The sequence below is a fragment of the Nelumbo lutea genome, chromosome 1 (genome assembly GCF_056320005.1).
Source record: "Nelumbo lutea isolate HS-2025 chromosome 1, American lotus-T2T, whole genome shotgun sequence".
Taxonomy (NCBI): Eukaryota; Viridiplantae; Streptophyta; class Magnoliopsida; order Proteales; family Nelumbonaceae; genus Nelumbo; species Nelumbo lutea.
The window spans coordinates 157,473,634-157,493,758 of record NC_142684.1 but is presented as its reverse complement, the minus strand read 5'-3'; the positions used below and the strand labels follow the sequence as shown (position 1 = coordinate 157,493,758).

The window sequence follows — 20,125 nt, the reverse complement described above, 5'->3', positions numbered from 1 at the left end:
AAATTGCATATGACCAGGGTTACAAATCACACATACTTGCACAAAAATGAGATAAACACTTTTGGGAGGTCGAAAATGGTTGTTCACATTTTAAAATTAAATCCATGGATCATGACTTGATCAAGTGTGATCAAGGGACATGTAATTGTAACAATAAGCATTGAACCGAACCATATATAAAACTCACACTGCCACATATATTGCAGCACCCTAATTACGTTCTTTAGGCTGAGTTTGGAAAGAGTAGAAATGCAAATATGTACTATACAAATACATACAAAATAATACAAAATATAAGATTTTGCATTCTACATATTTGCATTTGTACTCCTTCAAAACTGAGCCTTACATCTTTATTTAAGCAAAAAAAGAAACAACCATAGGAAAAAACAGTCAATCTACTAATCGACTTTTCTACGCAAAAATAAAAAATAAAAAATAAAAGCCTTTATATTTTATATTGAAGCTCACTTCTTATCATTTTTTAGTTTTTTTTTCATGGACAAACTCAGGTTAAGCAAGTTCAACCATGAGATGTATAATATTGAACACTAAACTTATAGACACAAATATATCAACCTGATGCACCTCCTTGATAATGCAACTTAACAAATAAATTTCAGCAAAATAAAACACTTTATTTAAATCAATTACTCGTTATTTAGACATAGATGAGCTAGTAGTCATCAATCTTCATGCGGTTATGATGGGCCCTTTCCACTATTAAAAGTCTAGAATTTGACCACATGAACTTTTTTTTTAGTCTAACAAGGTGAAATTCATTCAGCAATATTTAGATACATGCCCAAAGATTATAATCAGCAAAAAAAGGCCAAACAAATGATTATATCCAAAACAATAAAAAATATTAATCAAATTACAAGAACATACCAATCTATTGAACCAAGAAAATATACACTTAAACGGGAACTGAGGGAACTCATGAGATCTCGGGTGATGAATTCTTAAAGGGTAGAAGACTTAACCAAACCCTGAGTTTTAAAAAACTGACTTAAACATACCTTGGGGATATTAAGGCCCTATTTGGCATCGATCAAAAAATCGGTTCTCTAAATGAAAATTACGTTTGGTTGTACTAATTTGCAATTTCTAATTCGAATGATGATGAAAATATGGTTCTAGAATTGAATTCTACAATGTCAAAAAAAAAAATTAGTTATGATAAATGAGATTCTTGCTACGTCGTTCTATTAGGTTAGGAACCCAAGAGCTGCTTATTACATGTGAAATCAAGGGCATTCTAGTAATTTTTCACCAAAAGCATAACAATGGCTTGAAAATCCCTTGGCCCCAAATGATCTCATAGGTAAGATTTCTTTTTGAACCATGTTTTTCTTAATAAGTAAAAGCACCAGCCAAGGTTAAAAGTAGAATCCCAATATGCCCCTACAAAGGGTGTATCAGGGTTTTGACTAGTTCAGCGAGTGGAGAAACCTTAAATCAGCCCCCTGAACCAGATTTGAAAAAAAAAAATTAAAGAAAAAGTACCGATACTGCCTGATACGCCCCTACCGGCATATTGGGTGTATCGATATTTAGAACCTTGGCACCAAGGTCCATGGATCTGTCTTTCTTATTCAATTTATGATGGAAAAAATATATGGTATGGAAAAAGTTTTGACCAATTAAAATTCACCCATGAATTTTGATAAATAGCACCTTATTCGCTACCACATTTATGATTCCAATTTATTTGTCAGTTATTTTTCAGATATCATATTTTTTCCATATGATAGTCGAACCCAACTTGTGTTTGATATTTCAGTGACTATTGTGAGAAGTTGCTTGTTTTGTCGGTGAACCTCACTTTTTAAAATGGAAATCATGTTTTATAATGTAATGGTTCTTTGAATGCGATGGAAATTGTGTTCTCTAACATGCCATGATGTTCCTACTCATTAGAATTATAGAACCAACATGTAATTATGCATTTGTCTACCAAGGATGAAACAAGTTGTCATAGATTTTTTAGGTCCCATGTGTAATGTAAAACCTGATTTGTTTTTTTTTTCCCTTACAAATAAATGAAATAGGGATTTTTCATCTCATTTAGAGAATTGACATAAAGAAACAAGTGATGCCAAACATTATTTTCATTCCAAAAAATAGGAATCAAATGAATGTGCCAAATACCTCTGCAAATCCTTTATATGAGAATTTCTCAAATTCATTTTTTTTTTCTAGATGGATGATGAAGATTAAAAGTTTTAGAATTGATGCCAAAAGGGGCTGAATTTGAAAGAATCAATTGAGAAACCATTTTACCCTTCATGATGGGGTCATGTGATTAACCAAAGCAAAACAATGAGAAAGCATGTTATTTATTGACTTCACCAAGCGTGAAAAGTTAAATTCCATTCCAAATCAAACAATAAAAAGAAAATTGTAGATTAGAAGAAAACAAACACCCAAACAACGGGAAAAAATGAAGAAAATGGTGGCTTTTGATTGTTATATAAATAAAATGTTTATTGATGATCAACGAAGATATACATAGGGAAAACCCGAATTTATTCAAAATCAAATAAAAAATACGATGTTAAATTCAAAATTCAAAATTCACCGTGAGGAATCTATTCTTTCTATATATAAAGCAACTCAATCCATATGGCATCTTCTTCCTTTTCAAAATTTTCTTCAAAATCCCCTTATGCTAATTTTATAAATTTTTTGTTTTTTTAATCCTACATAATTTAAGTATTTAACCCGCATAATAGATTTTTCCACCTCTACAAACTTATGCTTTCCTCTACTATCAACAAAGGGCATTCTTTTTTTGGATTTTGAGAATGGGGAAAGTTTGGTTCCCATTGACCAAGAAACCCATGTTCTTTTTTCAGATTTATGTGGAGACCGAGGAAAATAGAATTCAATCTTTCTGATCATCAATATATTTCATAAATGCTCACTCCAAACCATAAGGCTGTGTTTATTTTGAAGGAAAAGGTAGGGAATGAGAGGAAAATGGAGGGAAACCTTTACAAACGTTATATAGGTTTCCCTACCTTTTCTTTCAAACCAAACATAGCCTAAAAGAGCATAGACTTTAAGAACCAAATAAATGGGAGATTTTTACCCCAAAAGATTACCAATCATATCGGTTTTGCTAGAGATATTGGCGATCGATGTCATTCTAACGATCAAATACTATTTTTGGACATGAAATCCCACTGTTATTCATTGACATTAAAAACCACCGTCCCCGTTATGGGTCGTTATGGGCCACGGGCAGCATGGCCCGATTTACACCTCTAGGTGAAGGTCCTGAAGGAGGTCGTTTGGTTGGTTATCTGGATATTCGGAACCAGATTCGATCCATACTCATATAAAGTTTTTATATCCATGACGTGCAGTTAACTAGATATTTCTGTCAGTTTTCTGAGCTTCTGGATATTCAGATCTCAATCGGACCCAAATCCATTAACTAGGTAGATTATTATTATATTTTTTAATTATTATGAAACTTATTTGATTGAATAATTATTAAACATATATTCAAACAAACAGTCTCCCCTTAAAATATTTTTTATGAAAATATTCAAAACTAATAATCATTTACCACATAAACTATTCGTTTCCATTAGTATTTCCAAAAATTTTGTAATATTTATTTTCGAAATTACTTAATTGTTTTATAATTATTTAATTATTTCTTGGAAGTTATTTACATAATATTACATGATAAGTATTTAAATAAATAATTATTAAAGAAGTCATTAATTAATTATTAGATGATTATTTATCATAAATAAATAATTAATTATTTACATAATATTTTACCTCTCTTATTTAATAATTATTGAAAATTATCAGTATTTTTGTAACATTATTAAATTTTAATAGAAACCAAATTTTCAATTTTATCATAAATTATTTACTTTTTGAAAATTGTAATTGTTAAACTTTATTTACTCTAATTTTAATTTCTTGAAATAAATTATTAAATTATTTTTAGAATTTACAAAAAATTATCCGTGTACAATAATTATTAAACTAGAACAAATTACTTCACAACATAAATTATTAAATTATAAATTATTTTTCAGAATTTTATTTTAAAAAGTAATTTATTATGATAATTAGTAAATATTAGAATTATTAAATTTTATTTACTCTGGTAACATTATTAAATTTTAGTTTATTGGAATAAAATGTTAAATTAGATAAATGTATTTTTCACAATATCATTAAATTAGAATAAATTATTTCAGAAAATTATTTATGTATGATATTTATTACATTATAATAAATTAATAAGATATTTTTAAAAATTCATTAAATTAGAATTAATTTATTTTCAGAAAAATTATTTGTGTGATAATTAATAAACTATGAACAATTTTATTTAGTCTAATAACATTATTAAATTTTAATTTATTAGAATAAATTATTAAAATATAATAAATTTATTTTTGAAAAAAAAATGTTAAATTAGAATACATTTCTGAAATTATTTTTGAATTTCAAAATCAATTGTGTTATTTTGAAAAAGTGATTGTTAGTCATCGAAGGTTTAAAAAAAAATTCCACAAGAGATGGCATAAAATTTATACTTAAACACCAGCTTGTGCATCGCACAGCTAGTATGTTATAATAATAAGCGTGCATGCTTTACCAACAACACCATTCCTAATCATGATGCACTTTATAAACTTAGACACACTAATTTCCATCAAAGAAAATGCAACTATGGATCTTCTTTCAATGGCGAAGATAACTCACCCATGAACAATATGTTAAAACCCATCTTGGAGCCAAACTGTTTTTGCCTTCAGGATATGAGTCACCGGTTCAACCATTCAAGTTGAACAGGTTAAACCATGTCACATCGACCAATATAATATATGTGTATATATACAATACATGTATACTTGTCTATATACGTATAAACGCATTTTATCTATATACTACATAATTATATTCTACATATAATATGCCCGCTATTTTATATTTAATTTATATTTGTTAGTTTAATTTTATTTATTATTTATAAAAATGCTAAAAATTACAGATTGAAGCAAAAAAAGAATTTTTCTTGGCAAAATTAACAAGGCTTCGGTGCCTTGGGACAAATAGATGTTGACTAATTGCCCAAAATAAAAAATAAAATCACCTTAATTGAACATCCAAGCACAAAGCTATATATGGCCCCTAGAAAACGGTTAGGATGGTTCGCACGTTGGAGTCTACCACAAGTTGAAAACACTACTCACAATGCCAAAATCATTTTCCTTCTTTGTTCTTTGCATTATCCAATTGTAATCTCCTTGACAACATAACTCAAAAGAAAATTTCATTTTTCAACCCCAACGCAGAATAGGTAATGAAATACCAAAATCAAAAAAGTCTCCAAGGTATGCGGTTACACAAGTAATTTCAAGAGCAAGCCGAGTTATTAAGCCATGCACAGAGGATGCCAAGGGGTCTCACAGTCCCAGTAGCTAGGATTTTGGACAATCCTTGTGGAATTCAAAAACAAAATTCCTAGGGAGGGAAAACAAAGGTTGAAGAATGTAAAAGAGAAAAATAGGAATTATTGAATATTAAACAAATCATTTGATGTCACATGCTAACGACATGTGACTTTTCATTAACAGAGCATATGTTTAAATCTAGTGGGACAATTTATAGGGTATGTTTAAGCCCATTTGAAAAAGTTAGAGCCATTTGGTTCACCAACATAGAGGTACAGAGTCATAATTGAAATGGGCCATTCCAATTTCAATTGTTTGGTTGGTTAAAATCAAAATCCTATTGCTATTCTTGGTGGAATGGCATTGAAGATTCCCTCCCCCCTCCATTGGGAATGAAATCTCATTTCTACTAGTTTCAATTTCTATTTTGATTCATACCTAAACCAATTGAAGTATAGGAGTAGACCATTCTGAGGGATTTTAATTCTCATTCCGATTCTGATTATGAAATAAATAGACCCTTAAGTTATTTACCTGGTGACTTAATTTGTGATAAATTACTTATTTGGATAAATGCATTTAACGGAATAAGTGTTACCTAGGAAACTGTTACCTAGTTAAATACATTTACCCATGAGGTAAATAGTAAGTTGCCAAAAACTTATCTAGGGAAAAGTTTTGTTTTCGTGGAATTCACACTTCACTAGTAGGGGCTGTTCGTTTTCCAATAAATGGGGGAGAGTAAGTTGGTGGGTCTTATGGAAAAGAAAGAGACCCATGTCCATGTTTGAGTATTAGTGGGTCCTATGAAAAAGAATAATTCTCCGGTGGCTCAGTTATCTTGGTAAATAATACCCTCCTCACACTTGGTTAAATTAATTTCCCTATCGATGCAGAAAATTGTTAAAATGTGATAGGACAATATTGTCCTTTCAATAATGCCCATTTTACGGATAAAATGGTCACTATATAACTTTACTAGAGAAATGAAAGAACACTTATCTAAATATGTATCCCGGATAAGTGCATTTACCCAAATAAATGACATACCGAAAATGAACAAAGCTCCCCCCCTCTCGCCCCAAACAAAAAGGGCCATAGGGTATGTTTAAGTTAATTTGAAAACTTTAAGGCAAGGTTCCAAATTTCGCAACGTATCGGACTATATCGGCCCGATACGTATCGTTTCGGTACAAGTTCGATACACGGAACACAGAGAAATTAATGCATGATTTTAAATTTGAATTTCAATTTTAGTGTCTAATTGGAATTCTCTTCTCATTAATTTCGTTAATTAATAACCCTTTTTCTCATTAAATTCGTTTTGTTAGTATAAAACTACAAACTTAGCAATAACAAGATTCAAAACCTAGCCATTAGGCTTTAACAACTAGAGGTTCACCACTAAGCCACGCCCATTTGCTTGCTATAGGTTTCTGAATTTTTATTGTTAAGTAAATTCTCTTTTTCTTAGTTTATGCTTATCAATAAATGTTAGAATTAATTATTAAAATTTATATATTTGTAAATATTAGGATAAATTATATTGATTATTTTAAAACTAATGTATGTCAATATACATTTTAGTTTTTTTTGTCACATTTTAGTTATTCTATCATTTTTCAATAATTACTAAGTGTATCCCGATATCTCAAATTTTATATAAACCAGTAAATTATAGTTTTTTTTTTTACTTTTGAATAACTTACTTACAATCATATAAAACTTATAATATTGTTATTAATATATATTTTTAGGATTTATTTGAGTTTTTTAGCATATTTATGCATATCTTGATTTTTCGTCCATATCCATACATATCCAAAGCGTATCCTGATACGTCTCTTAAAGTTATCTTTCCAATACACCTTACGTTTTTTTATACTTTAAACCTCGCTTTAAGGTACGTTTAAGGCCCCATTCGATTTTCAAGAAGTTACTTGATTGGGTAAGTGCATTTATCCATGCTCTTTTATTTCTTAGGTAAATAAGAAAATGACCATTCTAGCCATAAAAATCCATTATTAAAAAAGTCAATTTTGTCCCATCCAAGTGTTGACAAGTTTCCCTCCGGTTGGGAGATGGGCATTACTAACTCAAGTAAATGATACCTAGGAAAAATAAATTTTCCATAAATTCCACATAAATCTGAAAAAAAAAATGATATTTTGGGTAATTGGCTCCCATTGGCCAACTTTCCCTCCTCTCAAAATTCAAAAAAAAAAAAAAAAACCCAAATAGGCCCAAGCAACATTTTAAAAAATGACCCGAAAACGGAACCGTTCTAGGCACTGGTTTCTGGGTCAACGATCTGACCGTCCAATTTGAATGGACGGCTCGCTCTAACAGCAAAATTAAAAATTAAAAAATAGAAAAGGTCAAAACCGTTGAATGGGTCAACGGCTCGATCGCCTGGGTCAATGGCTTGTTGACTTTTTCAGCATTTTTTTACTAGATTTCAGGTTTTAGGTAAAATAAAACCAATTGCCTAAACAATTACCAGGCCGAACGGTCCAACCGTCCAAGTCAACAACGGTTCAAAAACATTGGGCCCAAGCCTTTTACCATTTCAAACCACCCAAAGAAAGTAGTCACTGCTCGTGACGTGCCGAAGGCCCCAAACGAAAATAGACACCCTTTATTTCCCTTATTCTTTTTCACCGGGCACTACCTTGGTGAGTTTTTTACTTAGTATGTGCTCTTTTGTTTTAAAGAAATAAAATAATGATCATTTTAGCCATAAAAATTCATTATTAAAAAAAATATTTTTATTCCATTCAAATGTTAGTAACTTTCCCCAAAGTGAATATATTATTTACCCACTTACGAAATAGACATCACTTGCCCCGATAAATAATACCTAAAAAAATAAACTTCCCTAATCAAGAGCAACAAAATCCCATTGACCTTCCCATCTCAAAATCCAAAAAATAGAACACCCCCTAAATACAACATTCTACCTCTAAATAAAAAGTTAAAAACCAAGTCCAGAAAATAAAAATGCAAGAACTAAAAATTGCAAACATTTCTTTGATAATAAAATAAAATTTATTAAAAGAAAAATAGACTGGTACAAGGATGGCTCTTCATTAATTCTTTGAAGTAATAAAACCGAATTCTATTAAAAAAAAATTGCTTAAACCAGACATTGCATTCTCCTTGGCAAAACCAGTTAGAGAAGCGAACTACGGTTAAAAGTCTTGTTTTTGGAACTGAGTGATCTTTCCTAATGATTGCACCGTTTTCGGAAACAGCCAAAGGAAGACGCAGGTGAATAACAATGTTTCAAAAAGGGCCAGCATTCAAAAAACTAAAACTTTTCCATACTGTTAGAGTGCAAAAAATAATAATGTTGTTCCAAAATGAACTGATGGGGAAATGGCAATAAGGTAGTAGGAACACCCAAAATTTTTTCTTATATTTTTCAGGGTACTTTCACTCGTCGTCTTCATCATCATCTGCTCCAGCCGTCGAATTGAGAGCATTCAATCTCTCAATCAACTTAGACTTCCTTTCCTCGTAGGTCAGTTTCTTCAAATTATACCTGTAACACAAAGCAATACTTTATCAAGCTGAATAATATGATTAGAAACTTCAATCACCTTGTTTTCAGCAACCTCTAAGCTCTATTGATTCTAAAGTATGACAGAAAATCCAAGTGCGTGTGAGTATATGCATCAGGCATAAGGGGGAAAGGGGAGACAAAAGTGAGGACTCTCCTACCTCTTGTGTTCCTTGGGAGGTTGCTTCTCAGACTTCATGGTGGGGTCAGCACGAATAGCTGCATGGACCTTCCTGTACAACGCTTCTATGTTATCAGGCTCGACCCCTTTCTTGATGTACTCACCGAAGTGAGACTGGTATTTTTCTGGCTCATCTTCCATCAATGTCTGTCAATCAATTAGCAAAATCAGAGATATACCTTCAGAACTACCAAACACCGGGGTTCAATCATATTCTTTTTATCCTAATACTGTAGTTAAAAATCCTAGATGTGACGTGCCACGTAATCTTTTTAAATCTAAAATTTTGTTCCTGGGGCTCACCATCATGTATGAAGCAACATGTCCGCCATATATGTATTTGTGGTGAACTTCAGGATCCAGCTGCTTGTCCTCCTTTTTGAAGCCTGCAAACCTTTTGTCACTATGCGGAATGTCTAGTCCACCATCCAATGCTCCCTGAAACCAATGAGATAAATGAAATCGATTGATCCTTCATTTGTTTATCAATTCATCAAAACACTAAACATGGTTTCAGTTCCAATTTCCTACCAAGATAAATGAAAATGAAGGCAATTAATTGCCCTCTGAAATAAAAACAAGGCACATTAAAATTACTTCAGCTGGCAGGACAAAGCGATCAAACAACAATTTTTGTCTCTACCCATGACAATGTTCTCGTGAAAGCTTCAAAGCACATGGAGCTTCATTTATGGTTAGCAGAGGCACCCCAATGAAAACATGCAAAAAATCTATCAAGAAAAAAGGAACTATGGCACAAATATGGCCTAATCCCCTTGACAAAGCCAATTCTACAAAACAATATGAGCACATAGTGTGCAGAAGCTGGGGACACCTTCAGTCTTAGATAACAGGATGAGAACTTCATAAGCCATTCTGATATGATCACAGACACTGCTGGCATCCCGCCGTGCCTGCAAACTTAAAACTATTCTATTCAGAAATGACAGACTATGGTCAAGAACCCCAAAAAAAATTCAAATGTTCCCTTTCTTTAGATAATAAAGGCAGTCTAGAGGTTCATATATTTAGAGGCATTGGTCATACATTCTTTGAAAAGTTCTTCATAGTTTCCACAAGTATCCTTTGTGCATTGAATAAAACCGATGATTGACAGAAAACCTCCCACATAAAAACTGAAATGCACACCACATATATGGTAGCTACTAGTCCTTTTGAGAACATGATGTACAACTAAATGAAGAAATAAGAACAGAATACTAATACACAATAACTGGCTATCTTTTTTTACCTTAAGGGCACCAAAAACACGGTTTCCAGTGGTTGTTCTAACAAGGCCAACATCAAGAAGAGCGCGGAAAGGCCTCCTGCTCTCTGTGGGTTCTACAGAGTAATCCTCCCCAGTTGCCTAACAGAAAGCATGTGAGATCACAGTATATCACTTCAGTGAAAAGAGATGGAAGGCAAGAGTATAAATTATGTTAAATACCTCCACATTGCCTTGATATTCATCTTCCATTTCAAGCATCTTCAGTACTCGGCGAGCCAAGAGAAGTCCAGTAGAGTAGGCTGGGGGATCATATTAATTGTTAGAATACCAACATCATACTAAAGTTAAATAAAGAAATTAATGGGGGAAATACTTTCAATCACAGAGAACCTCATACCTGCTGCATAGTTAGTCAGACCTACTTCAAGACCATAGCGCGGCAACTCATGAGAATATGCTGCTGCAAGGACCATATCACCAGCAATACTTGCATATATTACTTGTGCAGTAATATCTTTGTTAGTCTAGTAGCAGCGTTAAGATTGAAAACATAGATAACAAGATACCATGTTTACCATAGACCCACATAGTCTCTATAGACACACCTTCTACATGGCATACAAGCTCATGACTTATCAACAACAAATAACCTACCATAAATCCCATATCTCAATGAGATCAAAACCAACTAAGGTGGTAAAGCTTCTCAATTGTCATTGCCATGTGAAATTGATGAGCCATACAAGGAAACTGCATCCCTCCAAAAGGGAAGAATATATCACACCATCCAGCTTCTTGATTAGGCATTCCATCATAAGAGTCATTCTTGACTTAATAACCAAAAAGATCTAAAAAAAGTGACTTATGCATAATAAAAGAAAGAACTTTAAGGATACAAATCGTACAACAAATCGATATTTTGGCGTGTTGTACTTGTTCTTGTCCTGGTTGATCAGGCGAATCCTCGCCCTGTAGTCAGTCTTTCCCTCTGCATATCAAGGATATCAAATGCATGAGAGAGAAACTAGACAAACTCTAAATGACATGAAGTGAACCACGGGATCGAAACACCCTACCTCTCCTTCTTTTGTATTTAACTTGAAAACGCTTGAAGTACGCCTTTGTCTTATGAGCTTTGACAAAGCCCGCCTATAATGCACAGATAAATTCTTTAAGTCTAAAAAGTCAGAAATGATTAAATTTATCCCACCATAACCACAAATGAGACCAACAAAGCAACTAAGCAAAAAACAAGTAAAAGAAAGAGCCGATTCCTTAAGTTCAACTCTACAAGCAAGCGTGTGACTATAGAGGATGCTATGGAAAACAACCTCCCTCCAAACAAATGAATTATGCAAATGTAGTTACACACAGAAATATTTTGAGGGATAGTATGCCAATACTCACACAATTGAGGTTCAGAAATATGAACAATTTTTGGCCTTAATACAACAGAAGCGACGAGATTCGGAAACCCTAAAGTTACAAAGCTATATAGCTAAAAAAGAAATTCCAATATATTAGTCGTCTAAAAACTTTTATATCCTACATATGATCAAACAAGCCGATGACCAAAGCTATGATCTGAAAAAACCAGATACCATGAAAGGGGTATCATTCAGAATAGCACTAGAACATTGTGAGATTCAACGTAGATGAGATCGAGAAAATTTGAGAGAACAAGCAATGCATTTCGAAAGGCACAAGCTACCTAGTTGAATGGGTTAAGGATATCTAGTTCTGTAGTTCCCAGCTTCTTACCATTGCTGCTAGGCTTGATTCGGCTCCCGGCGGTGACGACGGTAGAGATCAGAGAAAAAAGGGCTTTTGAGCGAGCCACGAATATAAACCCTAGAAGGACTTCGGAGAGGATAATCGACGGCTACGATTAGTTTGTCAAAGTTCTCGGGGTTAGATGATAATACAGCCTATACAGGTGACACAAAAGAACTGTTTACGGACCCGGGCATTGCCTTTTATCAATAAATAAATAATGACCAGGCGCGCGAGCCCGGCCCATATATAAAGCCCGAAATTTGGGCCCAAGCCGATGCCTGAACAGAAATATTATAATATATTAATTGGAGAATTCTGATTGATATATTATAGCTCCTCGTAGTCTATTAGTAGCCTCTTATAAATCGCATTCTGATCGTGGATTTGGCATCATCCACAATCATGATTCATTCTAGGGGCTAAGAATTTTGAGATGGTTGAACAGTCATTCTTCCTATATTAATTATATATTATTAATAATTTTTTATGTATTATATAATATTTTATATATTATAATATATAATATTATTTACTATTAACATTATTATATTATATTATATATTTTTATTATATATAATATTATTGGGCTTGGATGGGACTTAAGTAGGGGGTGTAAATGATATAAGAACACCCAAATTTGAATTCAAGATTCGAAATTCAGCATTATCAAATTGAATTTTAACTCGAACATTTCACTTAATCCAATTCAAATATTAAAAACATACCATTTATTTAATCGAATCAAATTCGAATATTAATTGATTTTAAATATTCTACTACTAATTATATATGTATAATAAATAAAATTATACAAATATATCATATCACAAAAAGTTGTCAGCGGTCGGTTATACTGGTTTGTGACGATTACCATTCGCACTTAACACAATATTGGCCCCTATACCTTTTCGACAAAAGAGGACTTCTGTCCATTATTTTCTTCCATCGATTAATGACCATTCTCCCTCTCAAAGATTCCTCTTCTTCTTGTTCCCTTCGGTCGGTATTTCTAATCTTATGCTCTTTAAATGCAGGGATTTCATCTTTTCCAACTTTGCCATGCATGTAATCAAGGTTCAAAATATCGGAAATGGTATGTATATCGGGAAGATAAATTTAAGAAATGTATTGAAATATACTTTGAATACACATGGATGCGGACGAAAAATTAAGATACGTATGGAGTGCTATAAATATTTCAATAAATCATAAATAAACGTTAATATCATTAAATATAAGATATAAATGGATTATTTATGCATAAAAATAACATGTTTTAATAGTTTTTATGAAAAAACACATATTATAATCAATATACGGAAACAAAACATACTATCTAATAAAGTACTTAATTCAGTTTCAATCTTCCAAGTTTCAACTTTAAATTTTCAATCTACTATAATTTACAAATTGAACATGTGAATCATATGATGAAGTTAGAAGTTATAGCATATATTGATCACTTTCATTATATTCATACTTTCATTAGACTGATGAATGGTAACAAAGTAATGAAGTTTATTCTCAACCTAAATAAAACATTATTAAAATTAGATAATTAATAAATAAACAAAAATCATAAAAAATATAAAAATTGTCATGACTTGGCAATTTATTATCGTACCTAGAATCAGAAGTGACGACCATCAATACCATAGGGTGTTACATGCAAGTTGAAAGTTACTTATATCAGCATTAAACTGATCTCTGACGTAACAACAATATTCATTACAAGTCATCCTGGTGGAGTAAGAATTCACATATGCTTGTCTAAAATATTTATATTGCTCCAAAGTGCATTGCTGATAATGAGTTTGAGAATGATAACTTGATCTATTATCATGTGAATCACATTGTTGTATACTCTATATGTTATATGAAGATGAATCGGCAATTTTCCTATCATCATATCCTCCACCAAAAAGCCAATAACTCATACCAGATAAACTAGACCTAGGAACAGATTGAGCAGTGGCCATGTTTGCTTATAATCATAATCTAGATTCATGCTATCCATGCCTTGCATCATTTCATTCATAGGGTTACCATAAGCTTAACTCCATTCATTTTGTCTTTCATAACCATAATTGCCCATTGCCTACGACGGTTTTGTTATTCATTAAAAGGCATTGAGTCATATATAGGTGGAATATATTTAAGATATTTACCACTTTGATCACCTTGATGTTAACCACCTCTATAATCAATACCTTGACTATTTCCAATATCACCATCATCATCACCATCACCATCATCATCATCATCATCATCATCATCATCATCATCATCATCATCATCATCACGTAGTTGTATTTTTTTTTCTATTTCTCTTGTTCTCTGACCCATCGATCAACATTTACCCCCATTTGACTAGCAATAAAGGCATATTAGGTCTTGGTAGATCATATGATTCATCTAACACCTTTGATGTATCTTATTTATTTGCTAATCATGACAATACTAGATCATGTTCATCATATATATCATCAAGGTTAATTGGGACAAAATAACCTTATGCATGACTCCTATCTCTAATAAGATGTCTAACCCTTAGTCCCATATTATAATGCACATATACCAAATTTCCAAGAGTCTCATAGGATAAATGATTCCTCTGTTTTGTATCAATGAGGCCAAAGGTACTCCAATTGTGTTCACAACCACTAGATGAAGCAATTCGCGATAAGACATTTATTGCAATCTTTCGAAAATGCGGGGCATGTTGACCATACATCAACCACCATTCAATTCAAAAATATAAAATAAAAATATTTCAGTATCATATATCATTAAAATAAAAAATTACTTAATAAAATATTAATAATTATAAAATATATTAGAAATTTAAAAGTTCATCATACTTATGTCAATTTTATCTCTTGCTCTTTGTACCAAGCTTTTTCCAAATCCTCCTAATGCCTCACAGAATAATTTGGCTTTATTGTTATTTGAAATAACAAGTATTAATATTATATGATCAAATCATCACCAAAATATATTATATAATTTATAAATTTGTAAAAACTAATGAACAATAAATAAACAAATAATAACTAATAATTATATAGAAATTTACATTTACCTCTTGCATTGCAATAGCAACATTATTTTCATCAGGCTCCAACTTTGCAACCACCTTTTTCAAAGAACTTAATAAATCTTCATCAACACTGAGATCCATAAAATATTTAAATGTTGGATTTAAATAATATGCTGAAATTCAAAAAATATAATAATGTTAATGATTATTTTAAATATTTAGTCAACATAAATGATTGAATGTAAATAATATAAATTTAAGAAAAAAATATCTACTTTGTGAATTTGATGAACGAGTTGTGAATTCCATCTCTTCTCTAAGATGTTTATGATATTTTTATGGGAACTTAGGCCAGTTTCTTTGATTGCTAAAATAGTTCTTAGCATTCCTTCATATATAATTCTCATTGTTGCCAATTTTTCACTAGCAACTATGCAAAGTGCTTTAGCGACATGCTCAATATTACAATATACAGAAGCCATTCTCCAAAAATTGAGATTATTGATTATTTTCTCAACTTTTGCCTAATTGATGTTTTACTTTGTTGCAACGATCTCTAGCCATCTGAATCAATCATGGTTCTCAATGTTGTTTTTTGAGAAACAAGATTTTGCAGTGCAATGTAATGAGTGACAAATTTGGTGGGTCCGGGACATATTAGTTCTATGCCTTTTATAAATTTCCTCATCAAGTTGAGAACTATGGAATGATTATATATGAAAATTGTAATTTTTTGCCCTTTTGAAATAAGACTTGGACACCTTAGGTAATTTTGAGATATCTTTTAACATCAAATCAATACAATGGACTATACATGGTGTCCAATATATGTGTTTTTTATTTCCTTTTAACATTTTCCCAACTACTTCGTAAGCACTTCTATGGATAGTTATGATTTGGACAACATTTTCATGACCAATTTCACCAATCATTGAATTCATTCGTTTATACAAATATTGTGAATTTTGCGCTCACTTGATGCATCAATAGATTTGTGAAATATTGATTGTTCGTTATAATACATCATAAAAATTTATGTTGGGCAATCTGGTTGGCCCGGTCCAACCATCACACATGATGATAAGCCCATAAGTGTTACCCTTCTGATGGAATGCCTTGAAATGATTTTGTAACTCAACCACTTCTTTATCTAAAAACTTTTCCATCACCTCATAAGTTGTAGGCCCCTTCAAACATTTTCAATTATTTAAGCAAAATTCAATTGATCTATGGGCATGGTAGATCATCCATAGATCTACAACATAGTCAATTTCTAGAAGTAGATCACAAGAAAAAACTTTTTTTTTTTGGATTTTTTACCATTTTGGAATTTCTTCAAATATTGGCAAAGATTTACTTATAGCATCAAAATACATGAAATTTTTTGCACAAAAATAGTAGATCAACACACATAAATATGTTTTCAAGCATCCAAATTAAAACACACACACACACACACACACACACACACACACACACACACAAAGGATAGGCTAAAACAAAAACAAAAACAAAAAAGAGAAAACATATCTATTTTCGTTGTTTTTTTAACAGCCTTGAAATTTTTTTTGGATCTTGCAAACTTGTAGATTTTTTGGCGAATTTTCAGTAGATCTGAGTCTCTAGTAATGGTATGAATGTTTCTGGAAAGTTTGGGGAAGAAAGAGGGCTTCTAAAATGGGTTTAAAAGCCCTCCTTCCAAGGGGGTTTTATTTGAGTTTCCACCACAGTAAATTCGTATTGTATCAGCCAATATATGATGCTGAAACGCATCGATACGGGCCGATACGGCCACAATATGTGTTTGGTATGATGAATAGATATGGCACATTCAATTTGGTACTATGTACCATGTCGAAAACCTGCCAGAACGATACGTATCAGCCGATACAAGCTGATACGTGACAAAATATTGAACCTTGCATGTAATACCACTAGTCCATTGTTATTCTTTATTCTCATTCTACCATTTTCTCATATTCTCGCGTGAAGTCATCATCTTCCATGAAATTTTCGCTCTCTTAACATCAACTGCATCCACTATCTCTAATGGTATGTTTGGTTTATGTGGCTTGGATGGGAAGGTTCCTGTTTTCGTGTGTTTGTTTGCCGAGATTGGATGGAAAATCGTGTGATGCCAATTCCCAAAATCAAGGATGTGGGATCACGCTGAAATGGTTCGACCCCGGTGAGAAAGAGAAAACCATGGGAATAAATATCGAGCCTTTCTACTAAAGCTCCCTAGCTGACTCTCACTACCTCCTGTACCTATAATGGTCAAGTCTCCGACGAAATTCTTGACAATATCCGGCCAAGGCAATATCAAATCCATGACCATTGACGTTTGGCAACTATTTGTATGTGTCATCGGTCTCTTTATGCCACTAAGAGGAAATGGGCAAATGATGAAAATGGTGGCCTTGGTGTTTCAATCCTTCTTTTTTTTCTTTGCTTTTTGTTGCGGTTTTAGGACACTGATGATATCAGGTTGCCCTTTTTTTGGACACCATTGGTTCTGGTAGTCTATTGCATGTAGATGGGGTTTCCTTCTACATCTACTAATATACTTGGTTTCTTGTAGCTCTAAATGTTTTCTCCACCATATTCTATAGATCAAAGACAAATTCTGAGTTCTTTGTCGCTAATATTGAGTTCTTGATCTTGAAACCTTGAAAGAGTTTTTGAACAAACATCATCAGAACCTTCTAGGTGTATCTAACAAACCAAGCATAAGAAACCCCAATGAGAAAATAACATTTTATGTTTCTCATCCCATTCCTTCCCATCCTTTACTTTCCCAGAACAATTTTCTTAGAAACCAAACAAGCCATAATGGAAAGGAGTGAGTTTACGAATGCAATTTCCTTGCCTTTCATCCTTGATGAGTTGATGATGCCACGATGTGAAACACTGGTCTATGTTTTTTTTTCTCTCTTCCGCAACAAATCTTGCTTGCAGTGCTTTATTTATTAAAGAATCCATTGAATATTGATGATATATAGGTAAATTTTATTCTGGTTTGAATCCCAAACCTTGAAACCCTATATTGTATCATAATTTGTCGACTTTGAATCGAAATCTGATATTTGACAGTTAATACGAATTAATTCGATTTATCATTTTAAAGCACCATCGATTATCGAATCAAATTCGAATAACAATATATCTAATCGTATCGAATTCAAATATGGTCATTTCGCTTGGACAAAGATTTTTTGAGAAAGCTCAATCGTGACCCAAAAAATCTCTGGTATTCACTAGAGATTTGTAGATTTCTCCGTTTTTTTTCAGCGACCAATCTATGATATAGCTTTTCATTTACTAGTTGTCGCTTACATTTTATGATAATCATCTTTATATACACTTGCAGATTTCCATTTACTACATAGTATTAGGATACAACTCACATTTTCCTGATGATAATCTTCATGAAATCTCATCAAATAGAGATATTCAAATCTCAAGTGATAGGTCTACAGTTTAATAATGCAATATTTCAAATAAGAAATTTACATGATTTAGTTTCTTAAGGCTTTGTTTGGTTTGAAGGAAAATTAAGGAAAGAAAAGGGAAAGGGAGGGAAACCTTTACAAACCTTGTATGGGTTTCACTACCTTTCCCTACCTTTTTCCTTCAAACCAAACATGGCCTAAGTGTCCGGGGCCTATTTTGTCTCCTTATTCTTGGTGTACTTTTTTTTCTTTGATTTCCATCAGTTCTATAGTGGTAGCTGAATTACAAAGGGCTTTTTCCTTGCATACCGACAATAAGTACACATTGTAGGGATGGCAATGGGGTGGGTTCAAGGATGGTTTTGTAAATTCTAAATCCTATTTGCCTCCATAAACCTCTCAACTTGTACCCGCCCCAAAACCCATAGTGAGTTGGACTTTGAGAATCCAAACCCTCCCCATATATGAAAACGCAAAACCCTCCCCACATTCAAGGGTAGAGGTGGATTGGGTTTAGAATACACATCTAATTTTCCATTATTTCTTGTAATATATAATTAATAAATAAGTAAAATAACACAAATAAACAACAAATTTTCCAATTATTGGATTAACCGATTAAGACATGTAAGAAACACATAAACTATCAATTATCCTTCACATAAAATTCAAAATATTATTAAATTCAACACCTAATACATAAAGTATATATGCTATCAAATAATATGCGGGTTGGGTTTAGAACCCACATCTAATTTTTCATTATTTCTTGTTATATATAATTAATAAATAAGTAAAATAATACAAATAAATAACAAAATTTCCAATTATTGGATTAAGACTTGTAAGAAACACAATAACTATCAATTATCTTCAAAATATTATTAAATTCAACACCTAATACATAAAGTTTAATGCTATCAAGCAATATACGGGTTGAGAAGAATCAGGTTTTTAGAATCCCAAAACTCATCCCACTCTAAAACATGCCATTCAAAAAAAAAACACCCTAATGGGCGGATAGGGTAGAAATTGGCATCCCTAACCCGTTGCTATCACAATTCACTTTAATCCACCACTGAAGCAAGGGTCCGGAGGGGAGAGAATCACTTCCAATAAGAAGGGGCACCGAGTTTGGAGAGTTGATTGGTTTAGAAAACTGTTCCAGGAAAAGATTTAAGCTATTGGTAATGGTGCTCGATGGATTTGTAGTTACATCATTAAATTGTTCAGAGTTACTTTCCTTCCAAATGAGCTACGCCACAATGGCTAGCAAAGATGCATGCATTTCCACGTCATCCTAAAAAAGAGGGCCCTCAAACCAACATGCTACATAGTCTTTGAAAGAGTATAGCCAAATACTTTCAGAATGCATAGAACCTAATATAATGATTTCTGGTTTTTTTTTTGGCTAAGTACTTTGCCGTTTGGTTTGCTTCCAGGTGGCC

At 32.4% G+C, this 20,125-nt stretch overlaps 1 protein-coding gene across 1 annotated transcript; it reads right to left on the bottom strand.

Moving 5' to 3' along the window:
• Positions 1-8,460: 8,460 nt before the first annotated feature.
• LOC148878613 (large ribosomal subunit protein uL18-like) lies at positions 8,461-12,403 on the bottom strand. Its single transcript, XM_088957386.1, has 9 exons — positions 12,171-12,403; positions 11,486-11,558; positions 11,306-11,397; positions 10,807-10,933; positions 10,629-10,708; positions 10,431-10,547; positions 9,482-9,616; positions 9,159-9,325; positions 8,461-8,979 (listed from the first exon to the last, which is right to left on the bottom strand). The coding sequence occupies exons 1-9, from the start codon at positions 12,171-12,173 to the stop codon at positions 8,871-8,873; spliced, it is 903 nt and encodes a 300-aa protein (XP_088813512.1). The 5' UTR covers positions 12,174-12,403; the 3' UTR covers positions 8,461-8,870.
• Positions 12,404-20,125: the final 7,722 nt, after the last annotated feature.